Genomic DNA, 23132 nt, shown 5'->3' with positions numbered 1-23132 from the left:
GTCTGTTCTATGTAGAAATAAATGTTGGTAATTCAGACCTCTGAAACACAGGAAGAAATTCAGATAAGGAGAATTTCAGATACACCCATATACTGAAAACATACTTGGCATTTCTGCAGAAAATCTCCCTCACCTCTACCACGCAACTAGGAATAAAAAAGAATCCAGTATTGTTCAAATTAAATAGATACACAGCACAAATCCATATATGTTTACTGGAAAAAACATCCAATTGTGTCCAGTAATGATGACTCCTAGGTAAGTGTGAACAAGGTTACAGGCTATAGGCAAATAGACACAATTTGTATAATTGATTCTAACAGAATCTTGGATGAAACAGTAAATTGTTCAAGTATCTTGAGACTGTTTGTGCAGAATTCTAGCTCTCTTGAATTGTAGGGTAAGACATCAGATGCCTTTTGTCTCTCTCCCTCGAAACCAAATTTAGTAAGGAAAAGTGTGAGACTTTAAACCTGTGCCTCCTGCATAAGAACAATCCCAACAAAAATACATTAGAGGGATTCAAGAGTATATTTCAAAACACGTTTCATTGGGCAGGGATGAAATTGTCCAGTAGGTGGCTGACATCCCCCAGAAACAGACTGCACTTTCCTATATATCTACTGTACTCACAGAAGGAAGCTTGCTATGGTGTGAAGCAGGGAGAGAGCTGACGTTCCAGAGATCCTGCCTCTAGGATTTGAGTGTTTAAAGGAGCTGCTCCTCACCTTTGCTGCAAACGCAGCCTGCAAGTGCAGAATCTGAAAGGGCTGGAAAGAGCAGCAACTGCCAAAAGTTATTGCAAAATGCAAGCCCTTCTTTTCGACACTGAAATCTCACTAGGAGTGTTGGTAATGGACTATGGACGGCTTTGTGTAGACCACTGCTCAGTCTCTGCAAATTGGGGAAGTACCTATTCCCAGGCCTCATGAACAGGAGAGAGAGCAAAGTTTTGAAACAGAAGCTATTCTGATGCTTCCTTGTTTGTGAATGGGCTGGGTTTCTTCTTGTGCATGTGTTGCCTTCTATGATCAGTCACGTCACATAGTACATTTCTGCCAATAACCACTAAGGGACGAAATCGACTCGAAATAATTTATGAAGCTTTCTTTTTCTTTTTCTTTTCTTTTTGGGGTAAAAATAATAATCAGGCAAGCATTTTTTTGGTACGCCAAAACTTGACAATGTCTTCTGAGGAGTGCATTATGCTAGATGTGGAGTTGGATGGCTTCATTCTTTGCAACACCTCTTCTGCTCAACATGCAAATCTGTCCCTCCTGGATGAGGACTTGTTTTACTATCGGTTTCTGTATGCAATTCCAACCATTTATGGGATCATCATCTTGATAGGACTCGTCGGCAATGTTACACTGATCAAAATCTTCTGCACCGTGAAGTCCATGAGAAACGTCCCCAACTTGTTCATTTCAAGCTTGGCTTTGGGAGATTTGCTTCTTTTGCTCACCTGTGTTCCTGTGGATGCCAGCAGGTACCTGTCTGCTGAATGGCTGTTTGGTCGGGTTGGATGTAAACTTATCCCTTTCATACAGCTGACTTCGGTGGGGGTGTCCGTCTTCACCCTCATGGCTCTCTCTGCTGACAGGTAAGCAGCTGTGCCTGAAAGTCTTCTTGAGGTAGAAATAGTACGGTGTGTTAAAAACCCAAGGCTCTTTGTGGATCAAATCTGGTTTTGGAGTATGGTTGAAGTTATGTCTTTTTCCTCCCTCTGAAAAAGTTTACAATAAAGAGCCAAAATAATAATACTGAGTTGCTTAAAATCTGTACCTAAAGCTATATGGGTGAGACATGACAAAATAGCTACCTTTCCCAAAGTGGAAACTTGCTGTGCCCTTCACCTTCAGTGTTCTTAATACGCTTAGTCATAATTAAACTACTTTTATTATGTGCTTTAAAAAGAATTCAGTGAAAATAAAATTGACTCTTAAAAACAAAGATGGGTCAAGGGAACTGGGATTTCATTGTTCATACCATAAGTAGACCCATGTTATTTCATCAGCTATTTCATTTCATTTGGGCTATTTCCTTCCAGATAAATTGATTTAGAATCCATTACAGTTAACAGGTGTTGAGTGGAAAGTTATAGAGTTGCATTTATCTATCGTTCTGCAAATTGCTTTCCTCTACATTTTCGGAACCTGATGAGAAAACTATTCATAGAGGAAACAGCTTTGGTACATTGTTAAACCCTATTTCTACAAGCATTCAGAATGTATGTTGCAAAATGAAATGTAGCAGACTTTATGTGCCAAAGGTCTTTATTGATTTTGCAGACTGTAAAATCCTCTCATGTGATCTATACTGGAGATTTCCTACACAGACTTGTTGTCTATGACAGAACTTTGCAGATAGTCAGGTCTGCACAATTCTATAGCTAGCAAGGTCCTTCTACAAACACAATGAGTTCTACTGAATGAACAGAAACAACACTATGTTATGAACCTCACTGAGCATTTCCCTAGTAAAGAAAATGAATTGCCCTCTCATTCACCGACACAACCAACCTGGTATTCTGCATACACACGCACATGGCAAATAAGTGAGCCCTTTGCTACACAACAACAATAAAGGTATGTTCAATGAAACAATAATTGTAGAAATTGTTCCTGAATAGGACTTATTTCTGAATAGGCATGCATAGGATTGCACTATAAATTACTGAATCCCCTAGAATGGTATCTTCACAGGAACACAGCTCAGTTTGTTACAGCGTGGTGCTGATAATGGCCAGGTTTCAGGTTCCATCCCCAAATGGGACAGCTGCATATTCCTGCATTGCAGAGGGTTGGACTAGATGATTCTCAGGGTCATAGCTGTGAACTTTTCCCTTTTCTTGCGAGGAATCCTATTCGGAATAAGGGAATTTCCCTTAAAAAAAGGGAAAAGTTGACAGCTATGCTCAGGGTCCCTTCCATCTCTACAAGTCTATGAGTCTATGGGTCTGTTGCTGTCTCATCTGCCTTTACTGTTGCAAGTGGCTTGGTTTATTTGCTCAATTACTCATCCTGAGTTATCTGTTTGGGGGATATCTGCCTGTTCTTTGCTTGCAGTACAGTGGTCTGGCTGTGTGTATTAAATCTGTAGGAAAGGGGTGGGCAACCTGTGGCCCTCCCAGTGTTGGACCCCAGCTCCCATCAGCTCCATTCAACATGGCCAGCAGGAAGCATTGTGTTCCAGCAAACTTTGGGTGGGGCACAGGTTGAGCAGCTCCATTGACAGGAGTTAGCATGGGGAGGAGGCTGCAAGAGAGTTTCGGCTATGCTATTTTGAAGGGCTATCATCAGAAGTCACTTCCCTGCTAAAGACTCACAGAATAATGCTACTGTCTTTCTGTTGTTTTAAAAACTGGGCTCTGCATAATCTTAGCATGTGAGCTGTAGACATCCTGTCTTGGCTCTTGCATCTCATAAACAACTTGTGAATCAAACAGATTCTTGTATTTCAGGAGACAGAGATTCCCTCAGGATATTTGTTTTTGACTGGTGGAAGTTCAGCAAGGTTGCCTGGCACAGCATTGACAGGAGGTGGGTAGTCCGAGGCCAGAGGTGGAAAGAAAGCTCCCCTCTCCTGTGGGTGATCCATGTTGTCAGAGAGCTGTCAGAAATGGTGCATCCACCCCCACCCCCACCTGAGGGATGGATAAAGGGGTTCACCCCCCTTACAGGAACCTTATTTTGCATGCAAAAGGATAGGACATGCACTAAAACCACTTCTTGTGCATGCATCATCCTAGAGGCAAATGAGCAAAGCATATAGTTCACATGAGAAAAAAGCTAAGAAGATTCAACTTTTCAGTTCAGGAAATAAATGGGTAAAGGGAAAGATGAGAGGAGCTGTAAAACCCTGCATTAACTGAGTCAGACCATTGGCCCAGTCATTCATTCATTCATTCATTCATTCAATTTCATTAAATTTATACACCACTTCATTGTTAAAAACAAACAAACAAACAAACAAACAAACAAACAAACAAACAAACAGCAATACTTCAAAAGCCTCAGACCACCTAGCTCAGTATTGTCTATAGTGACCAGCAATGGCTTGCAAGGATTTCAGCGAAGGTTTTCTCCCAGCCTCTGGGAGAGATGCTGGGGGTGAAACCTGGGACCTCTTGTGCACAAAGCAGATGCTCTACCACTGAGCAACAGCCCTTCCCCATTAATATTCCACATATACCGTTAGAACTAAAGGAAAAGGAAAGTCACGGAAATTAAGACGAGTAGATGTGCAACCGACACCTGAAGCAAAAAATGTCTAAAGGTATCAAAAACACCCATAGTCCCAGTGACGTACTGGAGCAGGAATGCTGGGTTCATGGGAGGAGCGGCAGCAGGATCTGCAGGAGCAATATTTACCAGTGTTGTAAGCCTGGGTTGGGAGTAGGGCAGGGAGTTGCAGTAAAGGATGTGCAGCATTTACCTGGGAGGAGCCTTTTCTCCCTCATAACACTAGAGCTCATGGGCATCCGATGATGCTGACTGTTAGAAGGTTCAGGACAGATAACCCTTTCAGTATTCTACCAGATCCTTCCAGGATCTGAAGTGTTTCAAGTGCTGTGAGGCCAATAATTTATTGGGAAGTGGGGAGAGGGAAGGAATACATTTTGCAAATACCTAGGGCCCAAATGGTGCTGATTAAGATTTCTGAGAGAGGTACAGAGCCCATCCAGAGATCATTGTCCAGGCTTTGAACATCCAGCTTTGCACAAGAAATCTCCCTGGAGTCCTGACAGATAAATGCTTTGTACTGTGTCAACATGAAAAACGGTGATTACCTGATCAGGAGGGAGCAGGGGTGCATGAACTCACTTTCTCTCCTCTCAGCAGGTGCAAGAGCCCATGGCACAGACCACCTGTTTCATAGTGGACACACAGCAGAGAATCAATATTATGAAGCTGTAAAAATGTCTAAGAGTTTGTTTTTTCAAGCTGATACCAATTTGATTGCTTTCCGCTTCTGAATTACAAGAATAGTTATTAATTCTCCAGGTTTGTTTGTTTTTTTTTAAAAAAAGGTTTCCATTGCTAATCTGCTGGTCTGTGCATGCGATGCATGTATACAGCACATGTGGGAAAATATGTTCAGTTGGGGGAATCAGCTTTGCAGGTAGGCAAAGCATGACATCACCCTTCACCTCCTACACTCAGGCAGTGCAGTACATTGGCAAGGTTCAAACTGTTGGCCTATCAGACCAGAACTTGGCAGTGAAGCTCATTGGTGGACCTTGGACCAGGTGCACTCTCTCTGCTTAACACACCTCACAGGGCTGTTGTGAAAGTAAAAGGAGAAAAGAACCATGCACGCTGCACTGAGCTCAGTGGAAGTAAGGTGATACACAGATGCAGTAACAGACCCTCCAAGTCTCCCTATTTTCCAGGTACAGCCCCAGAGTTACAGAAGCCACCCCGGTTTCTGATTTGATCCTGGAATGTCCCACTTTTCCTTAGGACACCCCTATTTTCATCAGAGAAATGTTGGAGGATATGGAATAGGCTGCCCCGACCCTCAGGATTTCTTCACATGGCACTCACCTGAACTCAGTTTTGGCACTTCCCAGGTGGGTGCCATTGGCATTTTAAGAGAATGAGGAAGGTGCTCCTGGTGAATTCTGGCTTCTCTTCTTCTAGAAAAATAGCACTGGGCACCCCTATTTTCATCGGAGGAATGTTGGAAGGTATGGATAGGATGCCCCTAATTTCACTGGAGAAATGTTGGAAGGTATGAGTAATATTAGCTGTCTACCAAAAGCCATCAAAACTTCTTGGGCAAATACCCTCCTACAAAACGAAGCAATACAAAACACCAAACCTCGGTTTTTCCTATGTGTGCATACACAATAATTAGAAAGGCAGCTGGACTGCTCTCCTAGAAAGTTGTTTCCTGGAGATTGCTTCTGAATAGGGCCTATCGTACTCTGTGCCTTGTGTGTGTATATAGCTAGATATGATAAATCCACAGAATCTTAAACATCCTGGGTTGCTTGCCACTCCGTCAATACAGCAGAAGACTTCATTACATCCCTGTTTACAGTGCGCATTTCTTCAGCTCCCCTGCCCATCTCCACCATGCAGTGCAAACACCCAGAGCTGCTGAGTGAGAGCAGATGGTTCAAGTGCAGCAAACTCAGCGCTGTTATGAGCAGCACGTTTATCCATGACCAAAGCAAAGGGTGTTTGGTGAGGTCAGCCAAAGGGCTGCAGCAGTTGCAGCTAGCTAGGAAGGAAAAAATATATTTAAGAATGAGAAACAGGTACAATTATATGGGCATCGGGTGTTGTTTGTAGGTGCCTATCAATCCTGATTATGAGCTGGAGCTTTACTGCACCAGATAAGTACTGAATGGAATTGCAACACATTGTCCTGTTCCTCATAAAATATACCCGCTGGGGAAAGATGACGATGATGATGATGATGATGAGTGGTGGCATTAGCATCAATATTATTATAAATTTGATTTAAAATTCCTCCCTTCATCAAATGGTCCCGAGGCAGGATACACACACAGTAGAACAAAGCTTTAAATGCAAAATAAAACAACAACCCAACAGTAGAAAAGTGCAAATTAATAACGTATTGTGCACAAACAACAATATTACAACAGGAGACAGATAAACAGCAAGTGATAGCAAAAGAAAGACCACTGCAAAGGAGATGTGTCTTTAACCATCATCAAAAGGTAAACAATGTCAACATCAGAGACATTTTGGAGGAAAGGCCTTTCCAAAGATGTGGTGCCACCACTGAGAAGGTCCTATCACTCACCAATGTTCTCTGTGTTTCAGCAGGTGGTGGGACAGCAGTAAGGGGCTTCTGTGTTAGCTATTTCAACACTGGCTTGCTCAGGAGGCTGTGCAAAATGACATAATTTAAGACTGGGGTTGTCATGGAACATGCCTACTACTACATTTTTATTATTACATTATTAATATTACATTTTCCCCCAAAACCTCAGATTCTTTAGCCACTTCTCTACATCTGCTCTTGAGCACCATGAGCAGGCATAGGCAAACTTGGCCCTCCAGATGTTTTGGGACTACAACTCCCAGCACCCCTAGCTAACAGGACCAGTTGTCAGGGATGATGGGAGTTGTAGTCCCAAAACATCTGGAAGGCCGAGTTTGCCTATGCAAGATCTTGAGGATAACTTTGTGATGTAGATTATAACTACTATAGGTGAAGGATTCCACTGTGCATAGGGCACTCTGTGTGTGTTCTTCTGCTTAGCCCCCATCAGCATGAGAGCGTCACCGCTGGCAAAGCAGCTCCACCACACAAGAGCATACCAAATGCCCAAATACTGGCCAGGTAGAGGCAATCTATGGCAGCAGCCAGCACAGTCCCTCAAAAAGGGGGGAAGGCGGTGCAAAATCTGCTGGATCCTGAGTAGACCCTGCTGCCATTATGTGACAGCAGCAGTCCCTGTTGGGCCTTTTTGCTCCGCTGGACAGCTCAGCTGGTAAGAGCGTGGTGCTGATAACATCAAGGTTGCAGCTCAATACCTATATGGAACAGCTGCATTTTCCTGCATTGCAGGGGGTTGGGTTAGAATCAGTGATGGCCAAACTTGGCCCGCCAGATGTTTTGGGACTACAACTCCCATCATCCCTAGCTAACAGGATCAGTGGTCAGGGATGATGGGAATTGTAGTCCCAAAACAGCTGGAGAGCCAAGTTTGGCCATCTCTGGGTTACATGCTCCTCAGTATCCCTTCCAACTCTACAATTATATGATTCTATGAAACCTGGGCTGTGAATTTGACACTGGCTATGCTGCTCCATCAGACCACAGCTGACTGGGGGTTAAGATTACCTCCTGAGTTAGCGGCATGGAAGAAGGGATCTGAACTCTACCTCCAAACTACCGGACCATATGGTCTTCACCATAGGAGCCAACTCCTAGGGACCAAAGTCCCTTTGCCTCACCCCTAATAACATATTTGAGGGAGCCAACCCCCTCCCTACCAAGTTGATGGGCATTGCCATTCAAATGGTGTGTGTGTGTGTGTGTGTGTGCCACATCTTGTGATCGATTATTCAAGTTGGCGCCCCTGGTCCTCACTGATCGGTAGTTCCCGGGAACAGAAGGATCAATCACAGGGCAGAGGAAAATAAAGGCAAGCCTAAATGCTGTTTCACACAGTTCCCTGCATAAATGCTTCAATGAATTTAAATGCACCTCTCATTTCTATATAATTGTACCTCATTCTGAACTCTGATTCTTGTTTAGATCAATCATCATCATCAAACCTTTTATTGGCATCACATACAAACATCCATAACAAATCAATACAGAGTTACCACCTTCCCAGTGGCACAAGACATTTACCAAAAGGTGAGGGCAGAGCAGTCTATTGTCACGTCTCTGGGTCTCCAGGAAGAACAGACGTCTGCAATGTATTTTGATGACAGAAAACCAGATAAAGATATTTAGCCACTAGCTTGGTGAGCTCCTGATCATTCCCCAATAATAGAAAATGTATGACCTCCAACTCTGGTTTCCATTTGGGAATGCAGAGTTGATCAAGGAATTGCTGGTGGAGATCTACATATACTGTAGTTTGCATTTAAGAACCATATGTGTAAGAGTTTCCATCTGGTGGTCTTCACATGGGCAAATTCTTCCTCCTTCCATAATGCCCAAAGGAGGTTTGATGGATTTGAGTTAAACCTGGCCAGCGAAAATGCCCTTCTTTCTTGGGGGTTAAGCAAAAAATCAAGATAATTGTGATTAATTTCATGTGCCCAAGAGAGTTGAAAGTAAAGAGGGGAACATGTTTTCTCTGCTGCTGCTGTTAGCTCCTGGCATTCAATATCCCACAACCTAGTTTTTATTATAGCCTTGGCAGTTGGAAGGGACATCGAACGCAAAAGTTCCACTGACAGCCCAAGTTGCTGTATCTTTATCTTAAACTGTTGTAGCCCTGGGTAGAGAAAGGAGTCTAACAAAACTTCGCTGAGGAGAGAATCTTTATGTGTTGTGAAGCAGACATTTAACCAGCATAGAAGAAATCTCACCCAAGCAACAGTCTCTACCTTGTGTTGACCTCCCTCTAGGCACAAGGCTGCATAGGGTACACAGTGTGGGACAGCAAAAATCTTGAAAAATCACCTCATTCAAGATGGCGTTGTTAGTGGAAGCACCAATTTGAGCTCCGCATTGGTAGTGCAGTTTTTATTAGTTTTATCAGTTTTATATTTGTTTTTTCCCCAGCCCCAGTATTTTATCTATAACACTTGGCAGCTTTTCCTCAACTACTATATTCACAAAGCTTGAGTTAAAAGCTTAAGTTAAAAGTCTTACGAAAGTCTTGGAAAATATCGGAGAAAGACTTAATTAGCCCCAGCTCGACTTAATCTACCAACTACTTATCAGCAGGAGTGGAGATTAAACGCTCTATCCTGGGAGGACGCCGAGCTTCCCGATTACAGCAGAAATCAGTAGCGGCTACATAGCCAGGAAAATGTCTAGGAAAAAGAAGCGGCAGGCCTCATCTCCACAAGCGAGCCCACAGCAAAAAGCAGAGTAAAATGGATGATTTTGTAAGAGCACAGAATTCAGAACCTACTACATCTAATAGAGCTTATTCCCAGGTAGGTGGGGACGCTGTAATGGGTGGAGATCACCCAGGGGGAAATGCTGAGATGAGCGCTCATGAACTATCCCATGAAGTACTATCTGAGGGCCCCCCGCTCTATGTGGAAATACTCATGGACCACTGTCTGCTGACTGCAAGAACAGTGGAGGAAATTAACGTCAAATTAGAAAAGGTAACGTCTCTCCTGACTAAACTGGTGCTTCTGGCGGCCAGAAATAGCTCCTTCAATTCTAAAGAGGACGACCACAGCGTTGCCCTCCCCCAAGACCATCGTGTACAGGGGTGTAACCGGTATGGACTTGATAACCGAGAGACTACAAATAGTAAAAACAATAAAAGTGAAAGCAGGGAGCTGATCCTACAAAGCACTCAAGTTTGGATCGATCATGGCAGCAGTGGGCAGTTTTCTGTGCTTTGTATTCTCTCCAGCTCCAACTGGGAACATAGGCCGAATTTCCTTTTCAGCACATCTGTCTATGTTCTGTGTAAGAAAATGACATATCAAAATAAATCACTAGCAGTTAAGTCATTAAGGAAAATAATCCCCCTCTCAAAAGGCTTTAAATAGCACAGGGTATACTGCAGCAGCCCACTAATGGAAATACATCAGATTGTTGAACATTGTGCTCCCTGAGCCGCTTATGAAATAATAACCCTATAATTATAGAAATCAATGATTTCTGGCCAAAAAGAGCTAGAAATATGAGGAGTGGTGAAAATAAGGATCCACAAAACGTGAGCAGCTGACGTGTGGAAGTTACACTGGAGGATGTGTCTACTTGGCATGTGTTTCTTCGTAAGGTGATACCATCTCATTTTTACATTGTTGCACACTTAAATATATAATTCTTAAAAATTCGTTTGTAATAATAATAATAATAATAATAATAATAATAATAATAATAATAATAATAATTTTATTTATACCCCACCCTTCCCTGCCAAACCGGGCTCAGGGAGGCTAACACCAATAAAATCACAACAAAAACATAAAACAATTCATTAAAATACAGGTTAAAATACAATTTAAAATTTAATTTAGACTGCAGCCTCATTTTTAAGTAGCCCACCGATCACAGCAAAAGAATGAAACATCAGGGTTAAACTGAAACCAACCCAAAGGCCAGGTGGAACAGCTGTAACCCTCTACACACAGATTTCCCTGGAAAAAAGCCCCAATGACTAAACAAGGGGAAAATTTAAAATTATTACAAAATATTACAATACTACAGTATGATAGACACCCTTATCTTTTGTTTCTTTGTTATGTGTTATGTATTGTTTTATACTATACTGATATTTGTATACTAATAACATTCTTGCATGTGGAGGATCCATACAAAAATTCAGATTTAAATATGAATTTAAATAAATATTTTGCATTTTATCACTAAATATTTATTTCAGTGTGGATTCCTCCCCCCCTTCATGTATGCATTTCTAAAGCATTTTATCCCAAAATGCACTTGCCTTACACATTTGGGTACATTTTCTTGAGCCAAGAGCTGCATTTCAAAATCCGTAGAAGAGCAAAAACTGCAGGCTAGTTCTGTATATCACCTCTAGGAGGTGTGAATTAAGTCAGCTTGCTTAATTCAGGCCAATGCAGGCCAAACAAAATTCTTTTGCATCCCTGGTGTCAGGCTTCAGGCAAGCATGTCTGCAAGATACTGTTTTTGACATTCCACTGACCACAACAGTCTCCACATCTGTCTGCCAAAAGCCACATCCTGCACCATGTATGTGGGCATTTGTGATTGGATGGAATGGCTGTATCAGCAGACCTTTCGAAGGGTGAAGGGAATTCAAAGATGTCCACAGAATCATAGCTCTATCAAATTAGAAGCACTGAAAAAACATCACTTGCCTAGATTACTGCATGTAGCTCAGTTGGCAGCGCATGAGACTTGGGTGGAGCTGATATACCATTGTTGCTCCAGAAATTTCCCTATCGCTCTGTCCCATTGTTTTCTCTTACTTTTATTGACTTCCTGCCCGTTTTCCATGGAGTTGTTCTCCCCCCCCCTTTTGCTGCACCCTATCTTCTATCTATTAAATCACAACCACAACCTAATTACTTCTGTTGCTCATATCTCATATCCTGCACACGAATTCATCATACTATAATGTTTCTTTAAATATTCTGAAGAAAGGCATCCATTCTTCCAACCTCTTGTACTTTTCAAAGCACCAGGAAATCTGGACCAAACTCACCATAAGGTTATCCTGTATTATCAGCCGATAGCGGTGGCTGTACTAGATGAGAAGGGTCTGTACGATCAAATAAATAAGGAACATGACGAAGTCACAAGTAGTTCTTTTCCGTTCGCAGGGATATTTTTATATGCGACATCGCTCAAGATGACATTTCTCTCCAGTAATGCAAATGTTTGTAGCCCACTCTCCTGTTCTAGGAAACATTTGGATCATAATGTTTATAACTGCATACCTGCATCAGTCTTCCACTGTGTTCTTGCCTTTCCAGGTAAACAGTAACCTGGAAAAAAAGCATTTATCATGGTAGCAACTTCCAATCTGAAGGATTTCTAGTAGTACAAACTTTCTCTCTTTAAATAACATACACACAAAAACACGCACACGAGCAGATGAACACCCCGATTCTGCTAAGGTCCTACAAGAATAATATTAATGGATTTACGAATAGATTACATGTTTTTTTTAATTGAGGCCAACTCAAGCCATCTCCAAGGGAACCTGTGTCTGAACTTTTAAATAGAGCAGGATGTTGAGTCCTGGATATTAATTGCTGATAATGTTGGACTGTGAGTTTTGAGAGGTCACTTGTTTGTGGGTTCCGTGCTGAACAATTGCTGCACTTATTAGCTCACATTGCTTGGGACTGAGATTGGATTAATCACCCTGCTAAATATGCTAGAGAGAAGAGCAGCCTTGCTAAATGAGGCTCTTGCTGCAAGGCAGTAATCTTGGCAGTACCACTATGTGGAGTGGCATATTTCTGTGCATCTCTCTGTCTCTTTAGGGATGTATGTCTGCACACATGAAACACTGGAAGAGAGCAGGGTCTCACTCATTGGACAGAGGCATGTTTAGTGAGTATCATATCCTGGTTCCTGGCTTGATATCTGCTGCATTTTTCTTCAGATATTCTATTTCTCCACGGGGAGAATGTTTCATGATATATCATATTTACTAGTAGCTTCTCACGATTCCTAATGTTCTTTGGGATATTCGAAGGGTTGTGAATCCTTTGAGATTCATAACTCAAATAATCTGTCTTAAATTTTAGATTATTATCATTATTTACATAAAAATGAAGCCCCATGAATGCAAGTGTTGTAATTTGCTTTATTTAGCAGGATGTCAGGGGGAAATAGGGTTCTTCGGTACCCAAATATGGTTTCCCAAGTAAAGCCCACCAATCAGCTACCACCTCAAATGCACCTATATCAGGGATTTAAGCTGCCGTAAATTTTGATGGTAAATAATAAAAACTTGCACATGGAACTAGGGAATAGAACCAGACGTGTAGCTTCAAAGGTTGTACAGCACATCACAGGAAACATTTCAGATGAGTTTGGGCTGGTTATCTGTTAGTACAGAGCTTGGTTTCAAGTTTCTCATAATGTTCTTTGTTAGCCTCTGCAAGGATTCCAGCAATTATACTTCTCTATCTACGATAAGTTTCTTCAGCTCCGTACTTGCCCATCATCATTCTTGACTAGCTACGCTTTATGTCACTGTGAACTAAATCAGTTGCTATGGCAACTTCTTTTGTCTTGGTCCAGGTAACTAGGAACGTACTCACTTAAGCCATTAACTTCCAGAGTGACTCACCTGGGCATTTTTCTCTTTTCTACAAGCTGATTTTGGCAACCTCTGTTGCTTTCACCCTGAGGCGATTGCAACCATAATTTTTCTTGTAGGAAGAAAATGGTTGAAGGTGGATTCAGACTAGCTTATATTACTGTACACCCATGCAAATCCACCCTCAATTTCAAAATCAGTGCCAAGACAAACAATCATACTTGTAGGTAGTGGCTAACTGAAGATGAATTGCTAGATCTTGCGAAGATGCTTTGTAAAAATTCAGCATGTCTCCAAAATTCAATTATCCCAAAATCAGATACTGGACTAAAACCTGGGATGTATTACTGTTTTATTTGGTTATTTGTATGTTTGACTGGGAACAGACCACATACAAATGTTTCACTCAGTTGATGTTAACTCCCAGATATCTGACTAGATTTCTGAAACTACTGCAGTAAAGAGCAGCTATTAAAATGTATTTAGGATGTGATATTAACTGAAAGAGGTGCAGGACAGAATTGACTCAGGAACTGGGTAAGATTTTATTACCGAAGCAGCCTTTTTGCTCATGTTTCCTCTAAGCTAAACAGTAGCTATTGCAGAGCTTTCTGAATATTTCTTATAAGGGTCATCCCCATACTGTCTAATGCATTTCAGCTGGAGTTCTGGAGAAATGCTTTTTAAGTAATTGAACCAATTGCCTGACTAGTACAAAAGCACTGAACACACACAAAAACCTTATCTAATTCAGGAGAACTGATTAAAGGCTCTTAAAATCTAACCACCCACACACTGTGGTCTTTCAGACAATTAGTGGTTAGTATTGATGAGCTGAGTGGCTTTGCCCCATTGCTGAGGAGTATAGAAATAGGCAGAAGAAACTTGATGCTTATGATACTTGATGATACACTAGGGCTTCCCCAATTCATCTTGCACAAAGGTAGTAGCAATGGTAGGGTGCTGCTGCTTACCTGACCATGGTGTACCAGCAGGGCAAGTGAAGTGGTGGTGAGGTTGGTGTGGTAGAAACACACTGGCAGAGCCAACCCAGTGTTTCTGCTGGTATGTTTGCACCACACCAACCTCGCTGCTACCTTGCTCTTTCTCTTTGCCCTCCCGGTACACCACAGGGATGGCAGTGATGGGAGGTCAGGTAAGCACACCTGCCTTAGCAACAACTGCTGCACACAGGTCCCTTCAACTTAACAGACCAGTCCTGGGCCAAATGTTGCTATTGAAGGTGCTTATTCCTTTCTGCTGGTCAATGAACACATTTGTTAATTCTGGGCTACCATACCAAATGCACACACATAGCAAATAATCTACTTAAAATGGGAACAAGAGCAAGACATAAAGCACAGCTATTTTATTTTTTTTAAAAGCAGCTATTCAGTAATTACACATCAAGCAATAAAATAATTGCTTTTTAACCTTTTTGGCTCAGTTGGGAAGTGTGCAAACAACAGACGTCTCCCCACTGAATTAAAATTTAAAATCTGGATTAAGCAGCAGTGAGTATGATCGAGCCAAAGTTAAACACTTTTATGCCCCATGGGAGACATTGAATGAGTGCTTGACTCTCCCACTCACATTAATTTTCTTAAGAATGTGCTTATCTTGATCAAATAGTAACAGCTTTCTAGAGCAAACACAAATGAGATCTGTTCCACACACATGCAATTTGACATCACAGATAATTGTTTACATAAATTAGTTGATTTTAACAAAAATAGGAATGCACTGGGTGGGTGGGGGAATTAAGTGCCATATTTTATCATAAAATAGTAAAGGAGCCCAATGAACTGAGTGGATATATCCAGGTGTTTATGGTAGCAGTCCCTAAAAATGGCATTTTGTGTAGCCATGCATCGTTAATTAACAACTGGAAAAATACCACTTGTTCAGTGTCTTACTGAGCTGCATCCTGGGTTGGGAGGGTATAATACTGTAAGGGAAGAGAATAAATTCCAAAAGCATGTGGAATGTGAGCTATCATTCTGCCCATTAAAGGTGAGTGAATCTTCTGGTGGTAGCAGCTGATGAAGTGGTTCCCTAGTCCAGAGATGGGGATACTGAAGTTCTACAGATGTTGTTGGACACACATCAGCTTCAGTCAGCTTCATCAATAGTCACGGACAATGGGAGTTTTAGTCCAACAGCAAACAGAGAGAATTAAGGGCCCCACTCCTGCTCTAATGAGAGCTGCCAAGTGGCAACCATTGCTGTGGAGTAATCCCTGCCCAGACAGAGAAGGCAGCAGTGGAGGCAGGGTGTGACTGTGGCTGCTGAGCAAATAGATGCACCTACAGAAGCACAGACTACGGGCATATGAAAAGGTGGCTACCTGGTCAGAAACGCTGCATTCTCACAGTGCTGCTGAATGAGGAAGGCCCTCCCTCCAAGCACTTGGAGGGAAAGGAAGCTTTCATACCTTAATGATTCCACAGCAAAAACCAGCAGTTCCAACTAACGAACTGTCTCACCAACCACCACTGTCTGCTAGTCACAGTGGAGATTAATCAGTTCAAAGATTCTGCTGTTTTTCATTCATAGGCTAAAGCTACAGACTGCAGGAGCACATTAGGTTTCTGCTCAGAATGATATCCTGTGATGTGACATAACCGTGTTGTGTGTTTCTTTGCCTACCGCCTGCAAGCGGCAGCCAATGATGCAAAAGAGCCAGGGAAATTTACATAGAATCATAGAACTGTAGAGTTGGAAGGGATCCAAAGGGTCATCTAGTCCAACCCCCTGCAATGCAGGAATTTCAACTAAAGCATCAATGGCAGATGGCCATCCAACCTCTGCTTAAAAACCTCCAAGGAAGGAGAGTGCACCACCTCCCAATGGAGTCCATTGCATTGTCGAACAGCTCTTACTGTCAAAAAGTTCTTTCTGAGAACCTACTTTCTTGTAACTTGAATCCATTGGTTTGAATCCTACCCTCTAGAGCAGGAGAAAACAAGCTTGCTCCATCTTCCATGTGACAGCACTTGAGATATTTTCTCTTATGTCAATTATGCTTGTCCCTTCCACCTCAATAACTAGATCAGTCAGCTTTCTATTCCCCCAGTGAAATCTTAGGCGTGTGACATGGTATCAAACACCGAAGCATCTCCTCCAGAAAACATTGGATATTAATTCAACATGAAGGTACAAGGATTTTGACTTTTCTCAGTAGGAGTTCTGGCCTTCTTGAATGATACAGTCATTAACTTTGGGAAAGCGAGCTAAGGCCAAAAATACACCAGAATTACAAGGGCTAAATTAGATATGATTTTCATTGTTTGAATGCAATTAAAATGCATGTTCCTTCTTTTTTTTAAAAAAAATATGTCAGTAGCAGCTGTACAGGGGTCAGGTAAGGAGGTAAGGAGGGGAAGTTTAACACCGCACCCATCCCACTGTGTCTAGATTAAAATTACGCTCCCACCTGAAGTTGCTCTTTGCATCAGGAAGGAAACCTCCACTGCACCAAAGGAGGTTTTGCTCCCCGATGCAAAGTGCAAGACAGCAGAGGAGGGACTTTTGTCCAATCTATGGTAGATTTGTACAAAGAGGTACAGAATTAGCAACACTGGGCACAGGGAGAAATCCCCCCAGGAAATGTAGCCAAACCAAACACAAGATGGACTGGCACTTTCAGCTGCTGTCACTCTGAATGTTATGTGCTGTCCTCCTTTCTGTTCTCATCAAAAGGAGCCCCTTGTGAATGCTATTTATATCTATATTAATGTCCACATTAATGAAAAGGAATCAATGTCAAGGCAATCATTTTGCAGGCTGAACTATTTTTCCTAAAAGAGTTTAACATTTTTCAAACTAGCCATCACTCATGTCACACAGGCAAGACTTTGGTAATTCTCACCATCACAGATTCAGATCCACTGTTTTTATGTGTGTTGGAAGCTACCCAGAGTGGCTGGGGTCAGCCAGCTAAATGGCTGTGGTATAAATAATAAAATTATTATTATTATTACTGGGAATGGGGGGAAGGGAAGAGTATAACCCAGTTTTTATGACCAAACATATTTTCTCATGTGAATAAGGTGCTAATCAAGGCATCTTTGACCCAGTAGGTTCATCCTTATGGTTAGTAACACAACTATTTCTCTTGTCCTTAGGTATAGAGCTATAGTGAGACCAATGGACATTCAAGCTTCCCACGCCCTGATGAAGATTTGTTTGAAAGCTATCATGATCTGGATTTTATCTATGCTGCTTGCCATTCCTGAAGCTGTGTTTTCAGACTTGCGACCTTTCTATGACAAAGGCACTAACAAAACATTCATCAGTTGTACACCCTACCCACTGACCAATGAGCTGCATCCAAAAATTCAATCCATGGCTTCCTTTCTCATCTTTTACATAATTCCACTGTCTGTTATTTCAGTATACTATTATTTCATTGCCAAAAACCTGATACGGAGTGCTTACAACCTACCGGTGGAAGGAAATGTCCATGTTAGAAAACAGGTATGTCTTATTTTGTTTGCAAGTAATAACTACCCAAAGCCAAACTGGGAATGGTATTTCATTACAAATAAATAAATAGAAAGGTGTTTCAAAGGATCCATTGAGCAAAGAGGTATGGATAAATTACATTGCAGCTTGTCATTTGTGTATATTTCATGAGTGGGAGTCTCAGTTCCTTTCCGTTTGTCCTTGTTTATTTACAGTTCTAATGACTTTAAGTATTTGGAGTTCAAAGGCTGTTTCTTTAAAACAATTCCATAAATACATTCATGTGGAAAAGTGATGTGAGGATTAAGTATGTAACATTTCTGGGGAAGGACTCAATAACCAGCACCTTTTATCCCACCCAGTCCACCTGATTGGTTCATGCCTCCAAGAAAGATATGGACAACAAATCCTAGGGACCTTTGCAAACATCAAACATTGGAAAGGTCACAGGATCCCCACCCCTGCTATACACTCACTGGAGAGTGAGCCCCATTGAATACAGTTGGCCCTTACCTCTAAGTAAACATCCATAGGATTGCATTTTAAATTGTGCATTAACTAGAAAAAAAAACTTGGGGTGAAATAAAAGTATCACACTGAATAACTTGTGGGTGTTTTCCAAAAACAATTAATGCTCTTTCCTTTTTCTAAATTATACTAAGCATTCTTCTTGTATTTCTTGCTCATGCTTGATTCTCTTCTTCCTTCTGCACCTCTGACAATAGCCATTGAATATATGCAGAGTAAAAAGGAGAAGAAATATTTCTCACCAGCTAAGGGAAACAGCAGCCAAGACTAAGCCTGTAAAACAGTGGTTTCACCTTTGAGTTTCAGACAGACAGTGCCTTTTGTCAGCAGGCCTGTGTCAATCACCTGTTGTCAACTCCATACCTTTCAGTCTATGCAACTGAGAGGAATAAAATATCTGAAGTGACAGTGATAGATGACAATGGTGGTACTGTTGCTGGCTTGCCTCTTTCAAGGTGGAATAGCTGCTTTTCTGAGAGGCTAAGCTCATTACTTGTTGACTGATTCTTTTGTGAGATATAGTCACTGCTCTCTAGATTTCTCCAGGCCATCAGTGTCGAGATACAGAAAATTGAAATTAAAATGCTGGCCAGATTGCACCCCACTGATCAGAATTGCTGGGATTGAATGAAACTGCTGGGCTAGATCTGGCATTGGTACAAGTGTTGGGATGGAGCTGCCCTCCTGAAATTGGTGTTACTATTGCTTACCCAGATGAGGGTGAGTTGGGCAATGGCAGCAGTGAGCTCAGAGTTCTGTGGCCGCACCACCAATCTGGTGGTCCTACCAGTGCAACCTCACAGCCACAGTCCCATCTAGGTAAGAAGCTGCAGCGCTGGTGCTGTGAGAGTGACTCCAGCCTATGCCACATGCTACTACTGAATAAATCCACAGGAGTGTATGGCCAGAAGCAGAAATATTGCAGGCTGGGTCTGAGCCGAGAAGAACATCTTGTATGGGGCTGGAACAAGGATATAGATAGGCAGGCAAAAGAACAGGCAATGAGGTTAGGGTAGTAGAAGACTGGGAGATGTACAGGGAGGTAAGGTGTCAGGTGGTAATAATAATAATAATAATAACAATAATAATAATAATAATACCCCACCCATATGACTGGGTTGCCCCAGCTACTATGGGTGGCTAGCAAGACTGAGAAGGTCTGGCTGATTCCCAGGCAAATATCCAGGCCAGATCTGAAAATATTTATAACTAGGCCATGTAAAGAGGAACCAAATGGCTGTCTGGTTAGGGGTTGTCTAGAGGTGGAATTATGCTCTGAATTGGAATGTTGTCAAAGTTGATAGTGCTTCCCATCTGCTAGGAAATGAGGCACAGGCAGCAGTATTCTGCGTGTATCTATCTGTGGCTTGGGACCATAATATAAAAGAGTGTCTGCCCCAGTTTTGAAGGGACATTAGGATCTAAGTACCTCCATTATCCACACATATTGACTACAGCTCCTGCCCATCCTTTGCTCTGCTGCCCCAACTCACTAGCAAAGAGCAGGAATTGTGGGGGCAGCATTGCCATTTACTCTGCTTTTCAAGATTCTCATTTTTGGCACTGTCAAAAACAAAGAACAGGATTTTTCCTCACATCTCCACTTTGTTCTCTTTGCATACTTCAGTTTTTGTGGCTTTTGGGAGCATGTGAAGCTGTGGTGTCTTGGTAGGACTTACCAGTAGATGTGTCCATTTCCTGTATTTAACGGAACTGGAAACACCACTGAAAAGTATGTTTATGCATTTCTTGTCCACGGGATACTTTCCCCACATAACTATGACATGGGAGTTCTGCTCCCTGCGACAAGGCTCCTCTCTTCTTACATTTGTACAATGATCAAGTTACCAATGATGGGACAAACAGGGTTAGGACCATAGGACAATATGTTCCTTTGCTCTTGGTATGAAATATGGTGTTCCATAATGACAAATCTTTACTGCTGTACTTCACTGTATGTATGCAAGGCGTCAAAATGCATTTAACTAGGCTCGTGGAGCTGCGATCCTTTGCATTCTTACATGGAAGTAAGTCCCATTTAACTCGGGGTCAAGCAGGCATGGGTAGGACTGGACTGTAAACATATTTTGGCACCCGCCCTGTGGAACGCCCTCCCATCAGATGTCAAAGAAATAAACAACTATCTGACTTTTAGAAGACACCTGAAGGCAGCCCTGTTTAGGGAAGTTTTTAATGTTTGAAGTTTTATTCTGTTTTTAATGGTCTGTTGAAAGCCGCCCAGAGTGGCTGGGGAAACCCAACCAGATGGGTGGGGTACAAATAAAAAATAATTTATATTATTTTTATTAATATTTCAAATGAAAACGGAGTTTTAGAAGGGGTGGGAGAAGCACGACTATATTCCAGAGATTGCTAAACTCAGTGCAGAACAAAATTACCCTGTCTTCTGTTAAACTGAAATAGTTTCCTCATCTTCTGTTGAATGTTGTTGACACGCAGCCCATGTTGTTCTTTTCAGATGGAATCGCGAAAACGCCTAGCCAAGACAGTGCTGGTTTTCGTCTGCATCTTCGCTTTCTGCTGGCTCCCCAACCACATCATCTACTTATATCGGTCGTACCATTATTCCGAGGTGGACACTTCCATCCTGCACTTTATCACTTCTCTCTGTGCTCGGATCCTGGCATTTGCCAACTCTTGCATAAACCCCTTTGCACTCTACCTGCTCAGCAAAAGTTTCAGGAAACAATTTAACCACCAGCTTTCATGTTGCAAAGCCCGCGACCTCATGAGGTCCCAGAGCAGAAGCACCATGCGGATGGCGTCCCTCAAGAGCACCAACCAATCGATGGTCGTGTTCAGCTTCATCAATGGCAACCACCCCTGCCACGAGGAGAATGTATAGGCTGCACCGCAGAGACTGAAAACAGCCACAGGATCTGTGTAGCCATCGCTGCTTGTTTTGTTTTGTTTGTTTGTTCCTGTAAGTAACAAATGTACATAATTGCACAGAGAGGCGGACAGTGACCAGAGAACAAACTGACAGCATGCGAGCAAGGTTTAATGCAGAGCAGAAGGGCTGCCCACACCTGCACTGTCATTTTTAGGGGCTTGCATTGTAATATGTGAGTTCCTTTTCATTTCTACTGTTCAGAGATGAATGTTGAAGGCATCCAGGTCCTCATCAGATTATCAGACAGTTCCTTTGTAAGCCATGTACAGAAGACTGCGGAGGGAGGAACCTTTTTTTTGGTACTTGCAGGTTCTGGAAGAACGTCAGGGTTATTATAATGATCGTTATTTATTGCTAGAATGAGCCAGTCCCCCATTATTTGCTATACACTGTACGGAAACAGCCACAGGGTCCAGAGTGAAGCTAGCTCTCCGTCTTCACTGTCCCACACTCCACTCTTCTGGATCCATAGCATCCACTGATAAGGCCTTCTCATCCCCATTCTGTGAAATATCTGCATAGATGGGACGGTCCTAGTAGCTGAGTCAGATCAGTGTAGTACATTTGCACTTGTGTAACAGGTTAGCACATATGCAGAGAGAGCACGGCCATTTTCAGAGATTGGTCTGAAGGCTCCCCCCCCTTTTTTTTGTTTGGTAGGATGCTAAATTCTTACTTACACCATTCTAAATGAGCAAGCCTGCAACAAAAACAAAATAACAAAATGAGGACTCCCTGGTTCTATCTTACCTGCCCACCTTCACTCATGCTTAAGAAAACACCTTTATGGTTTCGATTTTTTCACTAAAGTAAGGCAGCATTTCTAAGCATGCTTAGTTTAGAGTAAAACCTATTTAATCCAAAGTGATGTCATCCAGGGATTTTTTTAAAAAAGGAATTTTCACTGTGGCAGAGGGCAGGGGAATGAATGCAAAAGGGCACTTAAAAACCATGCAGCAGTGCATTTTTCATCTTAACTTGAAATAATTAAACACACATTGCTTTAAATAGGCAAACATCATGCAACATGTATTCTAATAGTAAATTGTTGTGATTTAAAGAAACTTGCCATTTATTATTATTTTTTTACAAAATCCCATTCAGCATAAATCTCCTGAGCAGGCTGACATTGTCTCCTGACTTTGATTGAAAAAAGTGGACAATAGCTGTTTGGGGATCAGAACAGGCTGTACCAAGCCCATTCAGAGCTGGGTTTGGCCATGCATTAACTACCTGCGTTTGTGTGTCATTCACTATAAGATTATGCAGGGAAACAATTATTTTTAGTTTGCACTGAGTGTGGTGAGAGAATTGCAATTGCTGCCAGACATTATTGCACCATGCTATAATTTATAGGAAACAGCTAGCGAAGATACAGAGACACTGAACATCCTAAATCACTCCAATGTGGGAGATGGGGGCACTTTAGAAATTACTTCCCATGGTTCCCTTCCTTCTTCTATGCAAGTACATCACCTTTCCTTGGAAAGATTATAGCATACAATATCAATCCTGTCTTCACAAGCTGTGTAACTATGTTTGTAGCAGATCTTGGATAGCAGACAGCTTAGGGTCCTGTTCATTATGATGATGCCCTGCTAAAAAAATTGTTCAGCTGCTCGCACACTTTCCACAACAAATTGCACATGCATTCTGGCTGTTAACAAATCTGCAATTCTTTCACTTTCACCATGACCAGCAATGTTAAATTTGGATTTGGATTCACATCTCCAGGGAAAGGACCTTCCTTCATTAACTGTAGCTTTCTGACTGCTGAATCTCTACAAGTAAGTATGCCAGGAAATATGCTCTTATCACATTGCA

The 23132-nt window shown here is 42.0% G+C and overlaps 1 protein-coding gene across 1 annotated transcript; it reads left to right on the top strand.

Moving 5' to 3' along the window:
* Window positions 1–1070: 1070 nt before the first annotated feature.
* On the top strand, window positions 1071–21598 carry GRPR (gastrin releasing peptide receptor). Its single transcript, XM_033147359.1, has 3 exons — window positions 1071–1603; window positions 17527–17878; window positions 20874–21598. The coding sequence occupies exons 1-3, from the start codon at window positions 1185–1187 to the stop codon at window positions 21258–21260; spliced, it is 1158 nt and encodes a 385-aa protein (XP_033003250.1). The 5' UTR covers window positions 1071–1184; the 3' UTR covers window positions 21261–21598.
* Window positions 21599–23132: the final 1534 nt, after the last annotated feature.

Source organism: Lacerta agilis, chromosome 4 (genome assembly GCF_009819535.1).
Source record: "Lacerta agilis isolate rLacAgi1 chromosome 4, rLacAgi1.pri, whole genome shotgun sequence".
Taxonomy (NCBI): Eukaryota; Metazoa; Chordata; class Lepidosauria; order Squamata; family Lacertidae; genus Lacerta; species Lacerta agilis.
Note: the sequence above shows the minus strand (reverse complement) of the source record. Positions and strands in the feature narration are given on the sequence as shown.

Coding starts and splice junctions, on each gene's coding strand:
- GRPR (XM_033147359.1), top strand. CDS start 1,185: ATGTCTTCTGAGGAGTGCATTATGCTAGATGTGGAGTTGGATGGCTTC. Junction 1,604..17,526: donor ATGGCTCTCTCTGCTGACAG/GTAAGCAGCTGT, acceptor TCTTGTCCTTAG/GTATAGAGCTATAGTGAGAC. Junction 17,879..20,873: donor ATGTCCATGTTAGAAAACAG/GTATGTCTTATT, acceptor TGTTCTTTTCAG/ATGGAATCGCGAAAACGCCT.